The sequence below is a fragment of the Podarcis liolepis genome (genome assembly GCF_965112155.1).
Source record: "Podarcis liolepis genome assembly, chromosome: 13".
Lineage (NCBI taxonomy): Eukaryota > Metazoa > Chordata > Lepidosauria > Squamata > Lacertidae > Podarcis > Podarcis liolepis.
In genome coordinates, this window is record NC_139573.1 from 17,423,109 (window position 1) to 17,442,969 (window position 19,861).

The following is a 19,861-nucleotide window of genomic DNA, read 5'->3' on the forward strand; positions in this document are numbered from 1 at the left end:
GCCCCCTCCCGGCTGATTCCAATCTGGCCCTGGCGTTCCATCGGCCCGAGCGGGCGCGAGAGGCGGCGGCTGCTGCGCCTGGGAAGGAGGCGGAGGAAGCGGCAGCGGCAGCAGCAGCAGGAGCAGGAGGGGAGAGGCAGGAAGGAAGCGGCCGCCTGCGAGCTCCGCGGTCATCTGATCGCAGCCCAGCGTCCGGCCGGGAGAGGGACGGAGGGCGACAGCCGCACAGCCGCGAGACCCGCCTGGCCTCCCTCCCCTTGCAGATGCGCCCCGCGCCCCTTCCCCAGCCTGAGCCTCCCCTTCCCCCGATCCTTCATTGATTCCCGAGATCCGGGGTTTCCTCGTGCTTCCAGACCCGGCACATCTCTCCCTCTCCCTCCTTTCCTCCTTCCCTTTCTCGCCTGTTTTCGTGGCTCTCCTCTCTTTCTACCCCGCCCCGGCGAATGTTAGGAAAAGAAAAGGCTGCCAGGTCATTTGGAGAGAAACTTTAAGGTCCTTCCGATTGGCTTAGATCCCTTAGGTGGGGGCGAAACTCCCTGCTTTATTTGACCCTCGTTCTCCCCCCCCCCTTTCTCTTATTTCACTAACCACCTCTCTCTTCTTCCCACCCCAATTGAAAGTATCGGTCAATGTCTGGTTGTCACCCCTCTGTTTTACCATTTATTTTTGGATACAGGAAGGCTTTTGGAAGGACATAAATTCCCCTTCTTTTCTGGATATATATATTTTAAAATAATTTCTCTGGTCCTTAATCAGTTCATTCCTTTTTCCTTTTTTTGGCAGAACCACAAATTTTGGTCTGAGGATTTGTATTTTCCCCTCTGGGTTTCCTTTTTTTAATTTTAGAAGCCACCTTTTGGAATAAATCTTCTGTCCTGTATTATTATTTTTTTGGAAAGTTCTGAATTACTTATTTCCTTTGGAGACCTCAGCGTCAAGCTCTTTGTAAACTGCAACACCCTTTGGCACCCCGCTTCTGAATGTGGGGAAAACAGCTCCTTTGGGAAAAAAAATATATATTCTGTCATTTCCTGATGCTTTTTTCACCTTCCTAATCTTTTTGCTCTGTCCCATCCCATCAGAGGAAGCCTGAGGTCTTAATAAACTGTGGATCTGTGCTACATCTGTGGACTGCCCTCTCTTTTAAAAATCCAAAAACGGCGGATACGCTTTCGACACTGCATTCTACAGATTGTTGACATAGGAAGAAACTCTCTTGGCAGGCTCCAGCGGGTTCCTTTTTGTCATTTGACTTTAAGGAAGCAAAGATCTGGAAAGAGAAGTTTGTAACATCTGCGCTCCAGAAAAAAACAACAACCCTGGAGGGACTTTTGGCAGAAAGACAGCCTTAAACTTTCTCATTTCCGAGGAAATAGCTGCGTTGTCAAATCGACCTGATCTTGCATTTGGAAGTTTTTCAGGATCTTCTGGACACGGGAGGAAAAGAGACTGGCATGCTCAACACCCTGTCCTGATTAACTGCAATGGGGCATTGAGGCAGAACAAATTTCCCACTGGAAAGTGTGGGAGTGAGTGGAGAATCCCTGCAGGGAGCGTGAAAGACACAGGAGGAGGAGCTGACCCAGCACATGAATGGCTGCCAAGGATTATGACCACTTGTTCAAACTACTCATCATTGGGGACTCTGGTAAGCATTGGCTCTCTTTCCCTTGTTCCCCAAGTCTTCCATTTTCTCTCTTCCCCCAAACCCGCTTTTTCATTTTATTATATTTGGCTGTTCTGTCTCCTACCATCTTTTTCATTCCTCTTTAACTATGCTCCTCTTTAAACTAATCTCATTATTTTCAGTTTTCATTCCACACTCTTTTTTTAACACGTTTCTCCTTATCCGTTTCTTTAAATAGTCTTGGTTTCTTGCATCTTTTCCCTCCTTTGGTCTTCCACCTTGTTTCATATATTCCAATTGGCTGATATCAGTTCAGCGTCCCCTCAGCCCCCACTTAAGCCTATTCCTTGTCATTCTTCCTCTTTGTACTCTTGTTTTTTGCTGTTATTCCACAGCTCTTTCCTTGTTTCTCTTTCATACCTGCAAACATCCTCATGCAATATAAATGTGCACAAGGTAATAAAAAGGTTACTTTTTAATGAATTTGAAAGTTAACTGTGATAGGACTGATAGCGTTCTCTTGCCTTGTAACTTTACCCCATTAGCATGTGGCTTTATATTGCCTTCTCTCACTGTTTTAGCATCCCATAATCCCGTGGAGACTTATCTTGTGGGAAGCTTACTCACAGTGTACCAAGAGCTTATTCTGGCTGCATGGCAAGCTTGCAGAAGCAGTTTTTTCCACGAGTCTCCCTTGTGCTAATTTCTAGGATTCCCAGCATCCTTTGGGGCCTAGTTGCGCCAACCTGTGAGGGTTGCCACCTAGAAACATTCACACATAGCTTTTTTTCAGGGGAGGAGGGAGAAAAACAAGGTGTATGAGTTTGCCTGAGCTGCTATTTGGTAGGATGAAATTATAGTACTTATACTAAAGCTAACCAAGAATGATGCTCCTCAAAATGGCTTCCCAGAATGCTCCTGACTAAGTCATTCTATATGCCTGGGTATGTTTCCAATACTCTTCACATTCATTCAAATCTTGTCTGCTGTGCTTCAGGCCCTGGTCAGCAACTTGCTCTCTTTTCATCTTTCTTAAGACTGTTTCCAACTTTGGCCACATTCATACATTTAAAGCACTGTGATACCACTTTAAACAGTTATGGCTTCCCCCAGAGAATTCTGGGAGCGGTAGTTTAAGCATGCTGAGAGTTACAAGTCCCAGAGTTCCATGGGAAGAGGCATTAAAACACTCCTGAGAATTATAGCCCTGGGAGAGGAATAGGGGGGCTCCTAACAACTCTCGGCATGCTTAACAGAGACCCTCTATTCCAGGCATCTCCAACCTCCAGCCCTCCAGATGTTTTGGACTACAATTCCCATCATCCCTGACCACTGTTTGTTAGTTAGGGATCATGTTTTGTAAGCCAAAACATCTGGAGGGCCGCAGGTTGGGGATGCCTGCTCTATTCCCTGGGGGTACGAGTCTCAGAGTGGTTTAACAGGCAATGCCTCTTCCCAAGGAACTCTGGGAATTTTAATTTGGGGGAGAGGAATAAAAGGTCTCCTAACAACTCTCAGCAGCCTTAAACTACAGATCCCAGAATTCTCTGGGGGAAGCCATGGCTGTTTAAAGTGGCATCACAGCCTTTTAAATGATAGACTCATAGAATTGGAAGGGACCACAAGGGTCATATAGTACAACCCCCTGCAATGCAGGAATCTTTCACCCAGTGTGGGGCTTGAACCCACAGCCCCAAGATTGAGTCTCACACTCTGTCAACTGAGCTATTGCAGCCCAAGTTGTAATACACCCCCATTAAAAGAATGGACCTCAGTTAGTCTTTCCATACTCTTAGTATACGACTGGATACAACCTTGGTGCAGGGAGGGAAGGGAGGGCTTCTAGTTGCTAAGCCATTGTTTAAAATGGGGGTGGGAAGCCTGTGTCCTCTCCAGATATGGTTGGACTGCATCTCCCATAAGCCAGAGGTTTCACGGCCAGTGGTCGGGAATGATGGGAGTTGTAGTCCAGCAACATATGAAGGCCCTCAGGGTAGCCAGCCATGGTTTTAAAGCAGTACCTATTCACCAGATGCATACACAACATGGTTAAGAAAGGTCTTTTAGACTTCAGTGCTACACCTACATATCTAGGAGTAAGCCCAACGTGATTCATGGGACTGACTTCTGAGAAATGTTACCTTACTTTTTAAATCCCTTCCAAAAAATGTGGCAAGCCATTCTGTTCAACCCACTGCAGTTCCCCTGCAGTGTTTTTGAGCCCTGATCTCCTGCCATCAGTTCCAAAAAAATAATTGGAACCAAAACTCATAAACTTTGCTACCGAGTCCTGTGTGTCTCATATCACATTTTTTGAGGCGGTCTTGTGAATGCCGACTTCTTCCACAGAAATGGAAACGGCTACTAGCAAATAATATCTATATTTCTAGTTCCCCAAGCGGCTTGCTGTCACTCAAATTCAACACACGAGGTTGCTTGTGGGTGTTTTGTACACAGATGAAAATGAGAGACAAGCCCTGTCCTCGGGGTTACAAGACTTTAGTGAGGGAAGTGGAAGAAAAAGGTGGAAGAGGAAGGGGATCAGTTTGACAGTGAGCGAAGAGATGAATCGATCAGGATTTACGATCAGGCTGGGGCCTGGCTGATTCCGCCGCCCCCCCTCCCCATTGACTGTATTCTTTGCTTGGAAAGGAGTTGTGCAACTGACCCGGCAGTCCTTGTTCCTTGACTGGGGTGAGGTGGAGAGGGCGCTTCCCCCTTTGCCTCTGCAGTCACAGGTCCACTGATAGCTGGAACAGAGCTCTTTCTGAGGCACCGGGTTGGGGGAAGAGAAGCCAGCTCCTTGCAGCTGTTCTCTGATGGCTGGAGCCAGGCCTGTCTCCTTGCTGTGGTGGTTTTCCTGCAAAGGGGTGGGTGCAATTCTCTTCTCGCTGGCTTCCCCTTCAGATCTCGCCTCCCCAGCCTTCTCTCCTTCAGGTTGCACACAAAGAGCTCCGCCAATCATCCCTGCGCAGCTTCTTGGCATTTAAAGTCCTCTATTGCTTCCTGCCGCGAGGCCTTGTCTCGTTTGATTTTTATCTTTGTTTCATTTTCCGTGCGGTTCCAGACTGGATGTGAATACACCTCTGAGCAGTGCTGGCTCCACTCACTTAGTATTGGCTGCACAGGCTGGCAGCAGCTTTTTGGGGTTTCAGGCAGGAGCCCTTCCCAGCCCTGTGCGGTTCAGGGTTGAGCCTGGGGCTTCCCAAATTCCAAGCGCGTGCTGAGATTTAAAATGCATCAAAAGCCCAAAGCGGTTGAAGGAAAGAAGCAAGGAGGTGGTGGGTCTGGAAGGAGTCCTGTTGTTGTAGCAGTTTGCTGTGTAGTGGGGGGAAATGGAATTACATGATTCCCTGCCCCAGCCTGCTTACAGTCACACGTGGCAATGAAACAGGAGGTAGAAGTGACTTGGAATTAAACCAGCACCTCTGTCTACTGGTTCGTTAAGGCAGACATAATTTACTAGCCGTAGCATCTGGCTGTACAACTGGGAGGTCTGGTTACTTGGTACGTGGGAAGGGGCCTCCCCCCACGGAAGAAATTCGGAGATCAGGTGAAATTCTGGGACTCAGGGTTAAAAGGGGTTGGTGTGGCACCAGCATTCCTGAGGCCTTTATGTCTCTTGTGTGCACCTGCTGATGTAATGAAATACCTGAAGGGAGCTAGAGCCCTCCCTAGCTTTTCCCAGCTGACCAGGGCTGGCAGGCAGAAGGCCTGATTCGATCAGAAAGGGGGAAAGCCAGGAGTGTTCCTATGTATGCGTGGTACTTCTGAGGTATCCTGATGGAACTAAAATTCCAATCTCTGGAAAATGTTCTGGATTTTTCCTGGAAGTCCCAAATTGCAGTCTGGTTTGGTAAACAAAAGCCATGGGGCTCACCTGCAGAGAGCTATTCACAACATGGAAGCTGCCTTGGACTGGCGTTCTACCCCATTCCTTAGGCTCCTACTTTTTTTCATTTTCAATGAAACAAGGATTTTAATTAACGACACTTTTCCAGGGACGGAAATACCTAATAGGTAATTTTCTACCCCACACAGTGATGTCAGTATTGACGGACAACCACCAAGGGGGGTCAGGTGGAATACGCAACTTTTTGTCTCTAGCAAGAGCCTGGCTACTCTCATTACACAAATTGCATGAAAAGTAAGCCCGCTTCGGTTTGATCATGAGCATCTTTGAGAATCGCTTGGAAACATGGGGGGGGGAAGGATGAAGGGGGGGGTAGTACAGCTTCGTTGTTTCCCATCTTCTCCTGCTCCAAATCCCTAGGAAAATCCTCCTCTGAAGGTGATGAGAATACAAGTGCATAGATGCTGAGCAGTGGCTCTGATCCCCGCCAGCTTTCTCTGGGGAAGCTTTGGAGCCTGTCTTTGGAGACACACAACTGGTAGCTACTTCTCTCTCCCCCTCCTCCTGCCCCAGTTTCCATTCCCTTCTACACATAGTCAGTGTGAGCACTGAGCATGCTCTGTCCCTATTGGGTTGCCTTTGTAGGTGTTTTCCGCTAAATGGCTGGTGTTCTAATTTTGGTACTTCTGCAAACTTTTGAATTCTCCTGTACCTCCTGATATATCATTTTTTTTAATGGCCTTGTTTTGGCTACAGCCCTGTCGGCACCCACCAGCCAAGTTTGCCACTCAGTGATGCTTCCCAAGTGATCTCCATCACCTACTGATGCTAACCCTGGGTTAACTACGCATTCTTCCCTTGCTCACCTCCATCTCCTCCTCCTTTCTCTGTGGCCACTTCTTTGCCAAGTTGCAAATTTTAAGCTTCTCTGGGCAGAGACTTCCTGTTTCGTGTTTCTTTGTAGAACGCTAGGTGCAGGGATGGCAGTATAACAAGCCCACCATGGAAGCCTTAAAAGGCTCCGGCCTGTCTCCTCCCATACAAGCCTGTTTATGGGTTAATATAGGGATACCTTTAAAGCCCTAAATGGCCTCGGTCCAGTATACCTGAAGGAGCGTCTCTACCCCCATCGTTCTGCCAGGACACTGAGGTCCAGTGCCAAGCGCCTTCTGGAGGTTCCCTCATTGCGAGAAGTGAGGTTACAGGGAAACAGGCAGAGGGCCTTCTCTGTAGTGGCACCCGCCTTGTGGAACGCTTTCCCATCAGGTGTCAAGGAAATAAACAACTATCTGACATTTAGAGGACATCTGAAGGCAGCCCTGTTCAGGGAAGTTTTTAATGTGTGACATTGTAATGTATTTTTAATCTTTGTTGGAAGCTGCCCAGAGTGGCTGGGGAAAACTCAGCCAGATGGGCGGGGTGCAAATAATCAATCAATCAATCAATCAATCAATCAATTAATTAATAAAAAATCTCCAGATCTTCTCTGTTTCATCTTTAGAGGTGCATTAGGTGGGACAATACTTTTAAAGCACTCTTATACCGCTTTGACAGTCATGGAGGATCCTGGGAACTATAGTTTAAGGGTGCTCTGAATTGTAGGTCTCTGGGGGAAGCCATCACTGTTAAGAGTTTAAATGAATGGTGTGGATGTGACCTGATATTTTCGTCTCATGAAGGTCTTTTTTCTATAAAAAAAATTGGGAACCTTTTGGTTTTGGGCATTCCCTAATGGTTGGTGCAGAGTTTAGGGTTCTTGGGCTGTTTCTAGGCAGGTGTTCCTTGTGGGATCAGGGTTCCTCATTGCAGCATCTATACATCAAAATGCCAGTCTGTATTTCTCCCCTTTAAATTTTGGATTAGAAAGGTTCAGAAAAGGGCAGTCAAAATGATGGGGGGGAATAGATCAACTCTCCAACAAATAAAGGTTGCAGCATTTTGGACTTTTTGGTTTAGAGAAACAGTTCATAAGAGTTGATAGAAGCTGGCGAAATTATGCATAGCATGAAGAAAAAGGATAGACAAATGTTTTTCTCAGTCTCTCCACACTAGAATTTGTGGACATTCAGTGAAACTAATGTTGGAAGATTCAGGACAGAGAAGAGAAAGCACTGAGTTACTTTGTAAGGCACAACGTGTATTTGTATGAGAGAAAGGTGGTACCTTGGGTTACATACGCTTCAGGTTACAGACTCCACTAACCCAGAAATAGTACCTCGGGTTAAGAACTTTGCTTCAGGATGAGAACAGAAATCACGTAGCGGTGGTGTGGCAGCAGCAGGAGGCCCCATTAGCTAAAGTGGTGCTTCAGGTTAAGAACAGTTTCAGGTTAAATACAGACCTCCGGAACGAATTAAGTACTTAAACCTGAGGTACCACTGTATATATTTTCTATATAAAAATGTGTAACATGTAACCAGGCACAAAATAGTTTGTTATTTGTATGCAGTAATGGCAGGCCAAAAAAGAAAAGAAAAAAGACAGAACACCAGGTGCTAGAAATAAGATTTACTCCAGGTCTGATGTATTTTGTAAAAACCAAAACCAAAACCAAAAACCTTCCTCAGGAGAATGGTAAATATATGAGTAACATAACACAGGAAATCGGCTATTAAGTACTGTACAAAATACTGTATAATAATGGGTTCCAGCTGATATAAATGGTTTGATATTGGTTTTTTGGTTACTTTTGAGCCTCACTAATGGGAAATTTTGGTAGTTCTCAATATTTAGGAGTTGCCTCATTCGTATGTGTTCTGCTTTCAACAAGGTTTTGTTATACATTTTGTTTACACACCTTCAATTCCTCCACTAACTTTTTCTTTTTACAAGAGTTAGATTGAAAACTTTTGTCTGGCATATATTCAGTCTATGATTGTGTGAATGGAGGTCTCTTCAGGCATTCAGCTGAACATGTGAATGCCAAACTCTGTAGGATGTGTATGTGCGCATGCATGCATGCCAGGTCTGACTCCGGTATGGTTGTGCTTGCTCTCCCCTTGCTCAGCCACCGTGTTCTGCTTTGTAAGTCGCTTTGAGCTACTTGGGGGGGGGGGGGAGTTAAGTAAATTTAACTGATGATAATGTTTCATGGGGAAACTCTGCATAGGGATTCGATTTGCATTTGCTCAAATGTGAGGAAAACTCTGTGCGGTCGAGAACTCTCATAATGGCACCTGAACACACATAAGTGTTACTTATTATATTTTGGACTTGCTATCCCATTTCTTATATGTATTGTTTGTATATTTATAGTGCCCTGAGGAAGGATTCCTTCCCCCAAAACACTTTGGGCCTGGAATAAATTTCTGGCACTTGGGATTCTTTCTTACTGCCTGCTGTTGATGCCACCGGTCTTTGCGTGTAGCAAAATGGCAACCGCGAGGGCGTCCTTCCATTTTGGAGTGGCGCAGGGAGGCCTCTGTATCTCCTCGAGGGCCCAAAGGCGTCACTCTGTGTACGAAGGGGGCCTGTCGAATTTGCAACCGCTTTGCAGGGAGGCCAGTGTGCACCAGGAGCTTTAAAGTATTGCTGTAACTCCGCTGAAGAAAGGGTGGCGGCGGAGTGGGCTTGCAAAGCTGAGGGGACAAGACACTCTTTCAGGGTCAGGTCAACAGGTGACATCATGCACTAGAAGGGTTGGGTTTGTCACGTGGACACCTGTGGAGGTGGCTCTGCCCAGTTATGCCACATGAGGTAATATTGACACGGTTACAACTGCAACCTTGAGAGACGCCTCCCTGTCATCCAGTTTCCTTCTCGGAGCACTCCCTCCCGCTCCATATCCCACTTATGAATGGTGCAGTGTGCTCAGTGACTCCCCACAAATAAATTCACATGTATATATCCCATTTTCTCTCTCTGCCCCACCTCCCCCCAATGCAGATTGTGTTCCCCGAAGTCATGTGAGCTAATCCAGAGTCCTCATGCCTCCCCACCCCCCATAATCCCTTGCTGCTCTCTGCCCTTGAATGGGATACAATAGCTTTGGGTGGGAGTGGCCGTCTTGAGCAAATACGCCGGTCAGGTGTGTTTGCTTTGGGTGGGGAGCTGGCAACCTTTGCTGAGGTGATTATGTTTGCATCAGAGGCTGTCGAAAACAAAGCTGGGAGGATGTTAAAGATCCATCCTATATAAAGTTTGTGCAACCTGTTTCTTTTTTTCTTTTCCTGTCCAGGGGTGGGGAAAAGCAGTCTTCTACTTCGCTTTGCGGACAACACCTTCTCTGGTAAGTGCTGCCCTCTGTTCTCACTCATTAGATAGCCGGTGTGGGACTCGGACCCAAGAGCAACCAGGGTTCGAATCCCCGCTCAGCAACGAAACTCAATCTGCACCATCAGAATGAAGTTCAGGAGCCAAAAAGTCGTATTGAAAAATATGACTTTTGAACTGTCTGCTCCCAAAATGGCAACTAGGCACTCCATTTTTGCAACTGTAACCCTGGTTTAAGCAGCCATTTGGCACCTAGCTTATAGATATGAGTTTCTAACGCTGGAGCCACATATGCCGCCTTGAGCGCTTTGGAAGAGAATGGGATAAATAAAGAGCCGTTCTCAACACAGAGATCAGGTAGGAGCCAAGACTGCCAACCTATCAATCATATTGCAACAGCGGCCATATTCGCTCATTCTTTCAGCCTCTGCCTTAGGTCTTATGAAAGGGAGAGCAGGGACGAGCCCATTGTCCCCACTGCCTCTTGGCACGTTTCCCATTCATGCAGCCCCTTTCCGTGTTGGGGGGCTGAATGTCAGCAGAAGGGGCTACAGGAAAAGGCTCCCTATGTAATGTAGAACCCAGATCTTCCTGCAGTCTTAAACCATGCAGAGTCTGCTTGAGTAGAGCAGAGTCCTCACTGCAGGTATTCAGATGAAGATGAGACACTTGCCCAAAGCCACCCTGTGAATCCGTGGCTAAAGGTGGGATTATCCCCTAGACCCAACCGGCATCTCATCCCAGTTTTATCCACTGTGATGACTGCAATGTCCTTTGGTGTTTCAGCCACCACATCGTAAGTGCCCTTTGACTCCAAGAATTATGAGTTGCCTGTTTTATGGTCACCTGTTTCTATCCCTGTGTTCTACATATTTTTATCTTCCTGTTATCTGTAGTTCCCCATATGTGTGTGTGTGTGTGTGTGTGTGTGTATATTGGGGGGGGGGAGTGTGATTTCCCACTGGAAAAAATCTAATTTTGTTAAATCTCGCTGCCAGTATTTTTCTCCTCCTGTACTCTGACTTCCCTTCCGCATGTCTCTCTCCCAGGCAGCTATATCACAACCATTGGGGTAGATTTCAAGATACGGACACTAGTGATAAATGGAGAGCGAGTGAAACTGCAGATCTGGGACACGGCTGGACAGGAACGGTTCCGAACCATCACTTCCACGTAAGCATGGCACAGATGTGGGGTATGCCTGGGTATTCTAGGGGCAGGATGGAGGGTGGAGGTTATTTTGAACTCTTTTTGAGTGATGTGGATTGGCTCCGATGCATGTATGTGGGGAGCAAGCTGCCTTGAAACTTAGTTAACAGGTGGGATATAAATCCACAATGAAAAGATGTGGAAAGTTTGGGATTTCTGGTTTCAGAGCAAATAACCCTTTTTTCATGTTTTCTGGGAGAGGTGCAGAGGTTTATTCTAGGATAGGGAACCCATTTTACGGTCTCTCTTTCTCCTGTGACAGGTATTACCGTAACACGCATGGTGTCATCATCGTCTATGATGTGACGAACGCGGAGTCCTTTGTTAATGTCAAGCGTTGGCTGCACGAGATTGGGCAGAACTGTGACAGCGTCTGCAAGATCTTGGGTGAGTGAATCAGAGTTGAAATCCTAGCTTCCCACATTCAGTCGTCTAGTGTTTAACGGACATGTGTTCACAGTGTACTGAAACCTAGTTATCTAAGCGGACGGCCAAAAGATTTTCCCAAGTTGCAGTGCTCTTATTCGTGCCAGGTCAGGTGGAAGCATTAATACCCCAGATAAGTATGACTTGTATTTTAACTTTGGGATGTACCAGTGGTTTTGGGGAACAGGAAGCCTAAGCCCTGCGGTTTAGGCTAGACTCACACAGAATCTCATAGTGCATTCTGGTTAATCTAGGAGCAAATATGCACTTCTGAGCCATCAGTGGAAGTTCTTTCTGGGCTGCTGTGGCTTCATTTGTGGGTGGAACAGGCTGTGGAGGTGATGATTTAACCCCCTTTAGAAATATTAGAAATTGCCTAACATTTTCTAAGCGTTGCACATATATTAAGAGGCAAGATGCTCTGCCCACAGGCTCACAAGCAAATAGATGTGATACAAAAGAGAAAGGAATGGAGATCAAAGCAAATGCTGGCACAGCCAAAGGATGGTCTCCCCCCCCCCATGTTCTTTCTGGGAGGCAGCAGGGGGTATAGCCTTCAAGCAGCCCTAAGTCACCTGGCTGGTGGTGTTCCTTCATGCCGGGAGAAGGGAAGCACTGCATCCTGTGTGCAGTTGCTTGGAGTGGGGTTCAGACCATGTGCACTTAATGGGTAGCAGGGTCTTGTGCAGATACTTTTCCCCCCATCACCTCCTTTCTGATCCTTAAAAAAACCACAAAAAACTTAAGGTACCAGGGCTTGACCTTGGACTTTCCATGTGAGAAGCATGTGCTGTACAACTGAGCTAAGGTCACAGGTGGCTTTAAAGCTTTTTCTAGGGAAAGTTGTTCCTATCGACTTAAATTGGTGCAATAAATGGCTCTCTGATCTAACCTGACAATCTGGTTTCTGTTGAGCCTTGGCTTGGTAGCTTATGGGGCAATTTTCCTTTGAATACTCTGGTTTGGGAATTAGCTGCACTCTTTTTGTCTATACCGCTGGTACTCTTACAGTATTTCCTCTGGTAATAATTAAGGCTGTTGGATCCCTCTTCGTTGCATTTGATTCCGCTTCTGATTGCTCCTCCTTCCTCTCCCCCAAATTGTCATCAGTGGGTAACAAATGCGAGGACCCATCGCGGAAGCAAGTGGAGACGGCCGATGCCCGGCGGTTCAGTGAGCAAATGGGAGTCCGCCTCTTTGAAACCAGCGCCAAGGAAAACCTCAATGTGGAAGAGGTATTGGACCGGGGTGAGGGTGGTGGCGGGAAGAATGAAAACACACAGTACCTATAGAGCAGGGATGGGGAACCAATTTGGCCCCCCAAACCACGCCCCCTTGCCCCTCGGTGAGGTCAACTGGTGGGTAGGAGGATAGGGTTTAATCCTGCATTGGTTGTGAAACAGGACTGCATAGCCTAGTCGGCAGGATTTAATTTTGAGTCATCAGTGAATTAAATATCGGAACCTTAAATGGGAAGTGGGGTGGGCCTCTTCCTTTTCAAGTTCCTGATCTTGGGGACTTGAAAGAGAAGAGGGAGGTTTGCAAAAAGCCTTTGCAAGCCTCTTTGCTCGCCTTTCAGCTCCAGAGCTTGTTCTGATCTTGAGCGTGTGGGAGAAGAGGCTTGCAAAAGGGGTTTTGATTGGTGGGTGCCCTTGCTGCATGTCAGTCACGAGGCACAATAATGTGATTGACAGGTAGGTGCTCTCTCAGCCACCCATCCACTTTATCCTGCGAGGCAGATCCTGATAAGGATTTGGCCTGTGGAGCCAAGAATATCCCCCACTCTATTAGAGAAATGCCTCTGTGCCTAATGGGTGTGTGTGTGTGTGTGTGTGTGCGCGCGCGCGCGCATTGTTGGTAGGGAAAGGCAGGCTCATCACTCTGTATTTTTCCTCCGCTACAGATGTTCAATGCCATCACAGCCATGGTGCTCCGGACTAAACAGGAAAATCTGGCACGGCTCCAGCAGCAGAATGAGGTTGTCAAAATCAACAAACCCAAAAAGAAACCCTCCGTCAAGAAATGCTGCTGAAGGGATAGCCCCCGTGTTCTCCTCTTCCTCCCCGCCCCAAAATCCTGAGAATGACTGACTGGACTGTGGAAGGGCTGTTTGGGTGGGTAAAAATAGCTGCCGTTATGTGCGCATGTGTGGTGGGGGAAGGGGGGGGGCCTGGAATCCTGGCGGGAGGGCACGGGAGTCTGTGTGAATGAATGCCCACAGCACTGGAATGGCACTCCCCTCCCCACAACCCTTGGAGAGGTTGAGTTGCTGGAATGGAAAAATCTATATACTGGCGCTGAAATCCCTTCTTGCGTTGGGGATAGAGGCGGGGGAACATTGAAGAGCATTAAAAGCAATGCTGAAACAGATTGCATAAAGGTGATGAATAGGAGGATGAGGGGCATTTTCTACTTCCAGAAAACAAAAATAACCTCTGCAGTGTTGCCTATAAACTCTCTTCTCATGTATTTTACTTCTCGTCTTCCTCTGCCCTCCATTCCCACCCTGTGTTGCCATGGCGCAGTGCAGCTCGAGTATCCATTGTTGGGTCACTGTGATACGTGTGTGTGTGTGTTGCAGGAGAAAGATGTGTATTTCTTTTTAAGGGGGGGAGGACAATACAGCTGTACCTGTGACTAATGAGGGGTAGGATGAAACTGGGGGAATCCAGTGCCTCAATTCACAATACTTCACCTAGCAATAGTGGGGATTGCCCCAATTTTCTTCTTGGCTTGCGTTTGCTAAGAAATGTGGTCAGAATACTGTCCTGAGGCCTGGGTTAAAAACCAGGGTGCAAACCTCTCCCACTGGGTCTGGAATAGGATTGTTCATCTCTTCCCCATAACCCCCTCTCCAGTCTCAGCGCAACTTGTCATGTATATTCATATTCAAAACAAGGCTGGGGTTGGAAAGGTCTCTTTGAAACCTCCCTGCCTTGTATTAGCAATTGGGGTACCATTCTGTCAGCCCAGCCTCCCTCCTGAAACTGAGGAACTAATCAGAAGGTGTGTATATGCCAAACTTGGAATATGAAACACTCTGGATCTGGGAGGTGGGTCTCCACCCCGCAACTCCAAAATGGTGGGTACAACAGGGTTGAAATTGTATCTGCCCTCCCACCTCTGTCTTTAAATATGGGGACCTTCTGACTGTGCAATACGTCTGCTTCATGAATTATTTTATATACACAAAAATGAATTATGTACATAATTAAAACATCTTGTGTTAACCCACTGCTAATGGCATTAAACCTGTCAAGGAGACACCACTGTTCAATAAAGAAATTTAGATATGAAACCACCTCTTATTCTTTTATTTCTCCAAAGCGTGGCTACCCATCCTTTGGTGCCAAGAGGGATTTTTTTTGTCATATTTCCATCTGTTGGTACCCTCTGGAGTAACATCTTGTTTTCAGCTCTCTGGAAGTAAAAGGTCAAGATGCTGCTCCCGCAAGGAAAGAGAAAATGATAGTTGATCTTCACACAAACATATTTTTTTTGTAGGGTGGGGTATCAGCTCTCTGATAAAATAAAAAGGAGAAGTTCAGAAAGCTCATTTTGAAATTGCTTCTAAAAAGCAATATTAACATTCTAAGTCATAGCACCTTGAGACACCACAGTTGCACTTTTTCCTAAGTACTGGCATCTTTCCTATTGGAAAAGAAAATAGCAATATGCACACACACCAGAAACGACCACGCACACATTTTTACATCTAGTAGAGGGGAGAGGATCAGATCATTGCAGTCGGTTGAAAAATGATGGGTGTTCCTATGTTGCTGTAAAAAAAATTGCAATCAAATGTGTTGATGCTGGATAATGATGTCATTTGTTGAAAGTCTGACAGGCCAACCGGAAAAAGAGAGTTTTGGCTTTAGACCAAGATGGGTGAAAGCTCATATTTCCATTTCCTCTTGTATTGTCACTGCTTCTTGCTGAGGCTGTGCAGGAGAGCTGAGGGCAGATGGGATAGCCATCAATGTCCGGATACTGTGAAAGCCTGAGTTACTAGGAGGGCTCCAAAGGACCACTTCTGTACAAGGATTCCTGTAAGAATGAGGGAGGATGCTAGTTACTGATGCAAATGATTTTGCTTTCCAGTGTTCCTCTTTTCTTCCCAAGTCTTGTGCTATACTTACAGAGAAAGAAATACCTCTTCAGGCACAAGGCTGACTCCTCCAACGGGCTCTTGTAGGAAGGAAGGGTGTGCCAGTATGGGGCAATCTGCCATAATGAATTCCCCATCCACAAGCACACTGTTGTGCTCATCCTCATCTGAACTAGCTTCTTCATTTGCTCCATCTTGGGACAGCCTAAGAGAGAGAAAATCTCACACAATGAAGCCTTGTTATTCTGCTTCTCTGACTGCCCCCCTCACAAAGCAGTGGTCCCCAGTACCTCTGCTGCAGTTCTTTCAAGCGTGCATATGCCTCCTGCCACTTGGGATCTTCATCGTAGAGAGGGAAACCATTGGAGCTGTAGACATGGTCATTGTCCAGGCTAAGAGAGTTGAAGCGGGCAGCCATCTTGTCCTCTGAGAGGAAGTGTTTGGAACTGGGTTCCCTGTTGGGGCACAGAGAGCAATGGCAAGGAGTCCAGGGTCCAGTGACACCAATCCTGTCCTGTACCAATTCATGCCAAGCTCGCTTTCCCCACTCTGCCCTTCAGGATGGCCCATCATGCACTGCAGCACATTAAAAGTTCATTTGGCATTTTCAGTGTCAGATACAAAAAGCACACACTTACTTAAATGAAAATTGCATGTTCAATAGTTTATTCATTGTTCTCAGAAAACTACAATGGAATATATTTAATCAGAAAAAAAGCTTTTAAGAAAGAAACATGATGCAATTGTAACCTGTATATGGAAGAAGAAAGTGGAATATGAATATGGAAGTTTCTAGCCCCAATCGCTTCATGCACCAGCCATAACTCCTCATCTTATGTCACACTTACTGATCTCTATGCTCCAGATGGCGTTTGAAAGCGAAGGATGTTGACCGGCACCTAAAACAAAAAGCTACAGTTGTACTCGAGACCCAAAGATCTCCCCACGCTAGTTGCTCTTCTCTCACTGGCCTACTCTTTTACCATAATTATAAAAGCTGTGCTTCTTCCTCTTTGCAGACCCCAAAGTCCATGGATTTGCAGGATCCCTCCTTCCTTCCCCACAGCACTGAATTAGGTTTTTTCTCTTCTCCCCACCCACACCCACCCAGGGCCATAGCTAGGGAGTGGTGAGGTGGGGCCCAGCCAGGGGCGCAGGCAAGGAGGGGGAGCAAAATTGGCGAAAAATATGTGCATAAATAGGTCTATAAATAAAAGGTTTTAAATAGGAGTGTGAATTGAATTGGTTGGGGGCGGGGTTGGAGGAAAGGTGGAAAGAGGAGCTAATTTGTCCATGGCTAGGGGGCGCAATCTGGACGGTTCTGCCAGGGGCGCAAGATCACCTAGCTACAGCTTTAAGGCCCTTTACAGAACCAGAATGCTTGAAGGACTGCGTACTTCTATTTATACCTTAAGATATTTAGCCAATAATCTTCTACAAGTGTACCTGCCATCTGAGACAAGGTATGAGACAGCAGGAGTGAAATACCTCCCCCAGAGAGGCTTGCCTAGTGCCTACTTTGTTATTTTGCTGGGAAGTAAATACATTTAAAATGTTTTACACTGCTGAGTTTCACTGTCTTGTTACAGTTATTTTACCTAAATTGTGTGTGAACTGTATTGTAAAGTGCCTTCAGAATATATAAAGTCCTGTAATCAATTAAGTTCCCTGAAAGTTTATGACTGTAGCCCACTGTCTGCCCTTTTGCCTCTTTCCTTCAGAACTAAGCTGCAAAATAAAAAGCCCAACAAAATGACTGCATTTTCCTTCTCTGGCATGTTTTTTAAAGCTTCCAGCAGGTCGGTCACCTTTTTGCCTGTGAATAAATGCCAGAGAGGTGAGCGCTATCAAAATCCACTTTTCTCTCCCTCAGCCCATCCTCAAAATGTATCCTTTCCTCTTCACCCAAGCAAAAAGCCTAATTGTGCACATGCTTACCGGGACTGCTGTATTTTACTGAAGTTCACCAAGCCCTGGCTTTGCCTTATCCATGACATTCTGCGTGCTGTGTGCCGCTGCCTGCTGGAGGGCATGGTGTGGCTCCAACCCCTGCTCCCAGCCAAGAAGGAGCAGCACGTGGATGGGCTGGATGGAATCATTGTTGGCGATTGCTGGCCAGTTGTCTGATCCATCTGTGAGGTAAAACATAAAGGGGGTTAAACTGAGACTCTCCTCTGTAGAGCTAATCCTGCCCTGAAACACTGTTAGTGCAAGGGAGCTCCTGAATCACACTAACCTGTGAAAAAGCTGCCTATTTTTAAAGGATTGTTCTGGAGCCTTCAGCCCAATGCAAAGTGGAGCTAGTATATTGATGGAAGTGGGTCGTTGTGTGTTAGAAAGGATTTGAGAGAGCATCCTAGGGTTTATACTTGGTTCAGGCAGAACACTGACCAGGCCTGAAGAGCCTTCCCATTACCCTGCATATGACTGAGCATGGCCAATGATCCTCTGAAGCTGTGCACTTTAGGGGGCAATTGATATGAGCAAGGAAGCTGGTCTCACGTGATCTTTTTATTAAGTGAGCCCTTTGCATACTGTTTAATTCTATTTGTTCCTATTTTGTCTGTAAGCCGCCTCAAGTCTCTGCCGGGGGAAAGGGGTGGTGCATGCATGCATAAATTCCTTTGAAAAGCCACTGCATTAGATATTGCACCTGTTGTCTTCAGGTGCTTTTCCAGCTGCTCATTTTGAGACGTACAAAGCTCCTTCCTGTTTCTTATCAGGTAAGGTCTTTATCAGAGGGATCTCTGCAGATGCTCTTTAGGTTTCCAACACCTTAATTAAGCAAAGTGTTTCCATCAGATAGTGGTGGTCTTTACATTGGATAACTCTTGGAAGTTGTGCATAAATCTAGAACACAGTGTGTCTGTTCAAAGTAATACCTGATGTAAGGTTACCAGATGTCCCTGTTTCCAGGGGACAGTCCCTGCATTTACAAATCAGTCCCCTGACAAATTCCATCTATTTAGTAGGAAGTTGAAAAGTGTCCCTGGATTCATTGAAAAAAAATCTGGTAACCTTAACCTGATGGTTGTGTAGTATTCAGTTCTACCATCCTTAAAAGTGTTATGTGTGTTTTTGATTTTGAGGTTGCTAATTTGTTTGTGATAAATCTGCAACTGCCCCTTTTTGTCCTAAAGGCTCATGATATAAAAAGGACAGCAGGTCGCTCTCCCGTGATCCTTAAGGCCACTTCAGGATAAAGGAAGTTTGCCTTAACCCGACTAGCGCTTAGCTCTGCCTGCCAAGGTTTGGGAATCCCAGCAGCCTTTGCGCTCACAGGCAGCCATTTAAAGGCGCTCCCATGATGCCTTGCTACAGGGCTAACCGAAATAACGGAATCCCAAGATGCTTTGCGCTCGCGGAGCTTTGCCACAACCTGGTGGGCGTGTCCACTCCACAGGAAAGGGCGTGGTTATATTCAAGGTGGGGCAGGGCGCCCCTTGATTCTCTGAGGCACGTGCGGCTAACGCTGTGCGGTGGAAGGAACGTGACGCCAGTAACGGTCGGTGCAGACAGGCACGCGCGAGGGGGAGGCGGCTTAGAATGCGGGTCTGGAGATAGCGTCTGCGCATGCGCCGTTAATATAGCGGCAGGGGATTCAAAAATATATCTCTCTTACCGGTCGGAGTGTGTTCCTCACGCTGCTCTTCACAATGGCGGCGCTTCTACAGCAGCCTGGGGAACCAGCAGGGTGTAAACCAGACACCAAATTTCGTTTTCACGTGACGAGCGAGGAGGGGGGGAAACCCTCCGATACTCGCGCGAAGTGTGCCGGGAAACGTAGTTCCTTTTTGCACTAGGTCCATTTTGTTTTGACCGCGCAGCCTCCGAATCCCGTCGTGCCTTGCGCTTTCTCGCCGCTCCGGCTCTTTGTAACCATAGAGACGAGACAAAGTCTCAAGGGCTCGTGCGCGCGCCCCCTAGTGTCCAACTTTGGCATTGGCCTCGTTAAGTGAAGGATAAAGGAAAGCGCGTCGCTTCTTCACCGAATGAATGGAGCGCGGGCGCGTCTGGCTCCCATTGACCGGGGCGGGTTTGCATGAGCAATTTAACATCGCGGTCGTTTGCGTGCTTACTCAGAAGTAAGTCCCACTGTGTTCAATGGGCTTACTCCTCGGACAGTGTGCATAGAGTGTGCGCTTTGCCTGGACCAACGTTTGCTGCAATGCGGCTCCTCTTTTTGCTCCGCGCTCAGCATTATCAAGTGGTTTTTTAATTTTATTTTAAAGGGAACTATGCATTTCTGTTAAGCTGCTTTTCTTATAAAATCAAACTCAAGGTAGCTTGATAGAAAAAACATATAAGTATTGCAGCAAAATTAAAACTCAAAACCAAGGCAGCTTACCATCAAAATATAAATCGTGTCCAAATTCAACAAAACAAAAGCGTTATGTTGACGCACGGGGCATTTTAAAAACTCACA

The 19,861-nt window shown here is 46.6% G+C and overlaps 3 protein-coding genes across 6 annotated transcripts in view; 2 read left to right on the forward strand and 1 right to left on the reverse strand.

Moving 5' to 3' along the window:
- Positions 1 to 14,625, forward strand: LOC310690415 (ras-related protein Rab-35-like). The gene is made up of 6 exons (XM_083469266.1): positions 1 to 1,648; positions 9,658 to 9,708; positions 10,742 to 10,865; positions 11,164 to 11,288; positions 12,438 to 12,562; positions 13,231 to 14,625. The coding sequence occupies exons 1-6, from the start codon at positions 1,594 to 1,596 to the stop codon at positions 13,357 to 13,359; spliced, it is 609 nt and encodes a 202-aa protein (XP_083325392.1). The 5' UTR covers positions 1 to 1,593; the 3' UTR covers positions 13,360 to 14,625.
- On the reverse strand, positions 14,619 to 19,197 carry HCFC1R1 (host cell factor C1 regulator 1). Of its 3 annotated transcripts, none has more exons than XM_083469258.1 (6): positions 19,058 to 19,197; positions 17,374 to 17,567; positions 16,284 to 16,334; positions 15,726 to 15,890; positions 15,467 to 15,640; positions 14,619 to 15,374 (listed from the first exon to the last, which is right to left on the reverse strand). In XM_083469258.1, exons 2-6 carry the CDS (start codon positions 17,565 to 17,567, stop codon positions 15,224 to 15,226), a joined length of 735 nt encoding a protein of 244 aa, XP_083325384.1. In that variant the 5' UTR covers positions 19,058 to 19,197; the 3' UTR covers positions 14,619 to 15,223. The 3 variants fall into 3 exon arrangements, with proteins under 3 accessions (XP_083325384.1, XP_083325386.1, XP_083325385.1); XM_083469260.1 differs by lacking the exon at positions 19,058 to 19,197 and adding an exon at positions 18,815 to 18,928; XM_083469259.1 differs by lacking the exon at positions 19,058 to 19,197 and adding an exon at positions 17,672 to 18,847.
- The window catches only part of THOC6 (THO complex subunit 6), a 9,455-nt gene continuing 8,402 nt past the window's right edge, over positions 18,809 to 19,861 (forward strand). Inside the window, exon 1 of one of the 2 annotated variants that reach the window (XM_083469226.1) lies at positions 18,809 to 18,940. The gene's annotated coding sequence lies outside the window, so the exon portion shown is untranslated. Of the gene's footprint in view, positions 18,941 to 19,376; positions 19,521 to 19,861 lie in introns of those variants that run through there. The other variant, XM_083469227.1, reaches the window with a different exon arrangement.

What these genes read in the sequence shown, in the direction of transcription:
- LOC310690415 (XM_083469266.1), top strand. Translation starts at nt 1,594, where the DNA reads ATGGCTGCCAAGGATTATGACCACTTGTTCAAACTACTCATCATTGGG. An exon ending in ACTCATCATTGGGGACTCTG is followed by an intron (nt 1,649 to 9,657) that starts GTAAGCATTGGC and finishes TTTCCTGTCCAG; the next exon opens with GGGTGGGGAAAAGCAGTCTT. An exon ending in CAGCGTCTGCAAGATCTTGG is followed by an intron (nt 11,289 to 12,437) that starts GTGAGTGAATCA and finishes AATTGTCATCAG; the next exon opens with TGGGTAACAAATGCGAGGAC.
- HCFC1R1 (XM_083469258.1), bottom strand. Translation starts at nt 17,567, where the DNA reads ATGGATCAGACAACTGGCCAGCAATCGCCAACAATGATTCCATCCAGC. An exon ending in AGTAAAATACAGCAGTCCCG is followed by an intron (nt 16,335 to 17,373) that starts GTAAGCATGTGC and finishes TTTTTGTTTTAG; the next exon opens with GTGCCGGTCAACATCCTTCG. An exon ending in TTGAAAGAACTGCAGCAGAG is followed by an intron (nt 15,641 to 15,725) that starts GTACTGGGGACC and finishes TCTCTCTCTTAG; the next exon opens with GCTGTCCCAAGATGGAGCAA.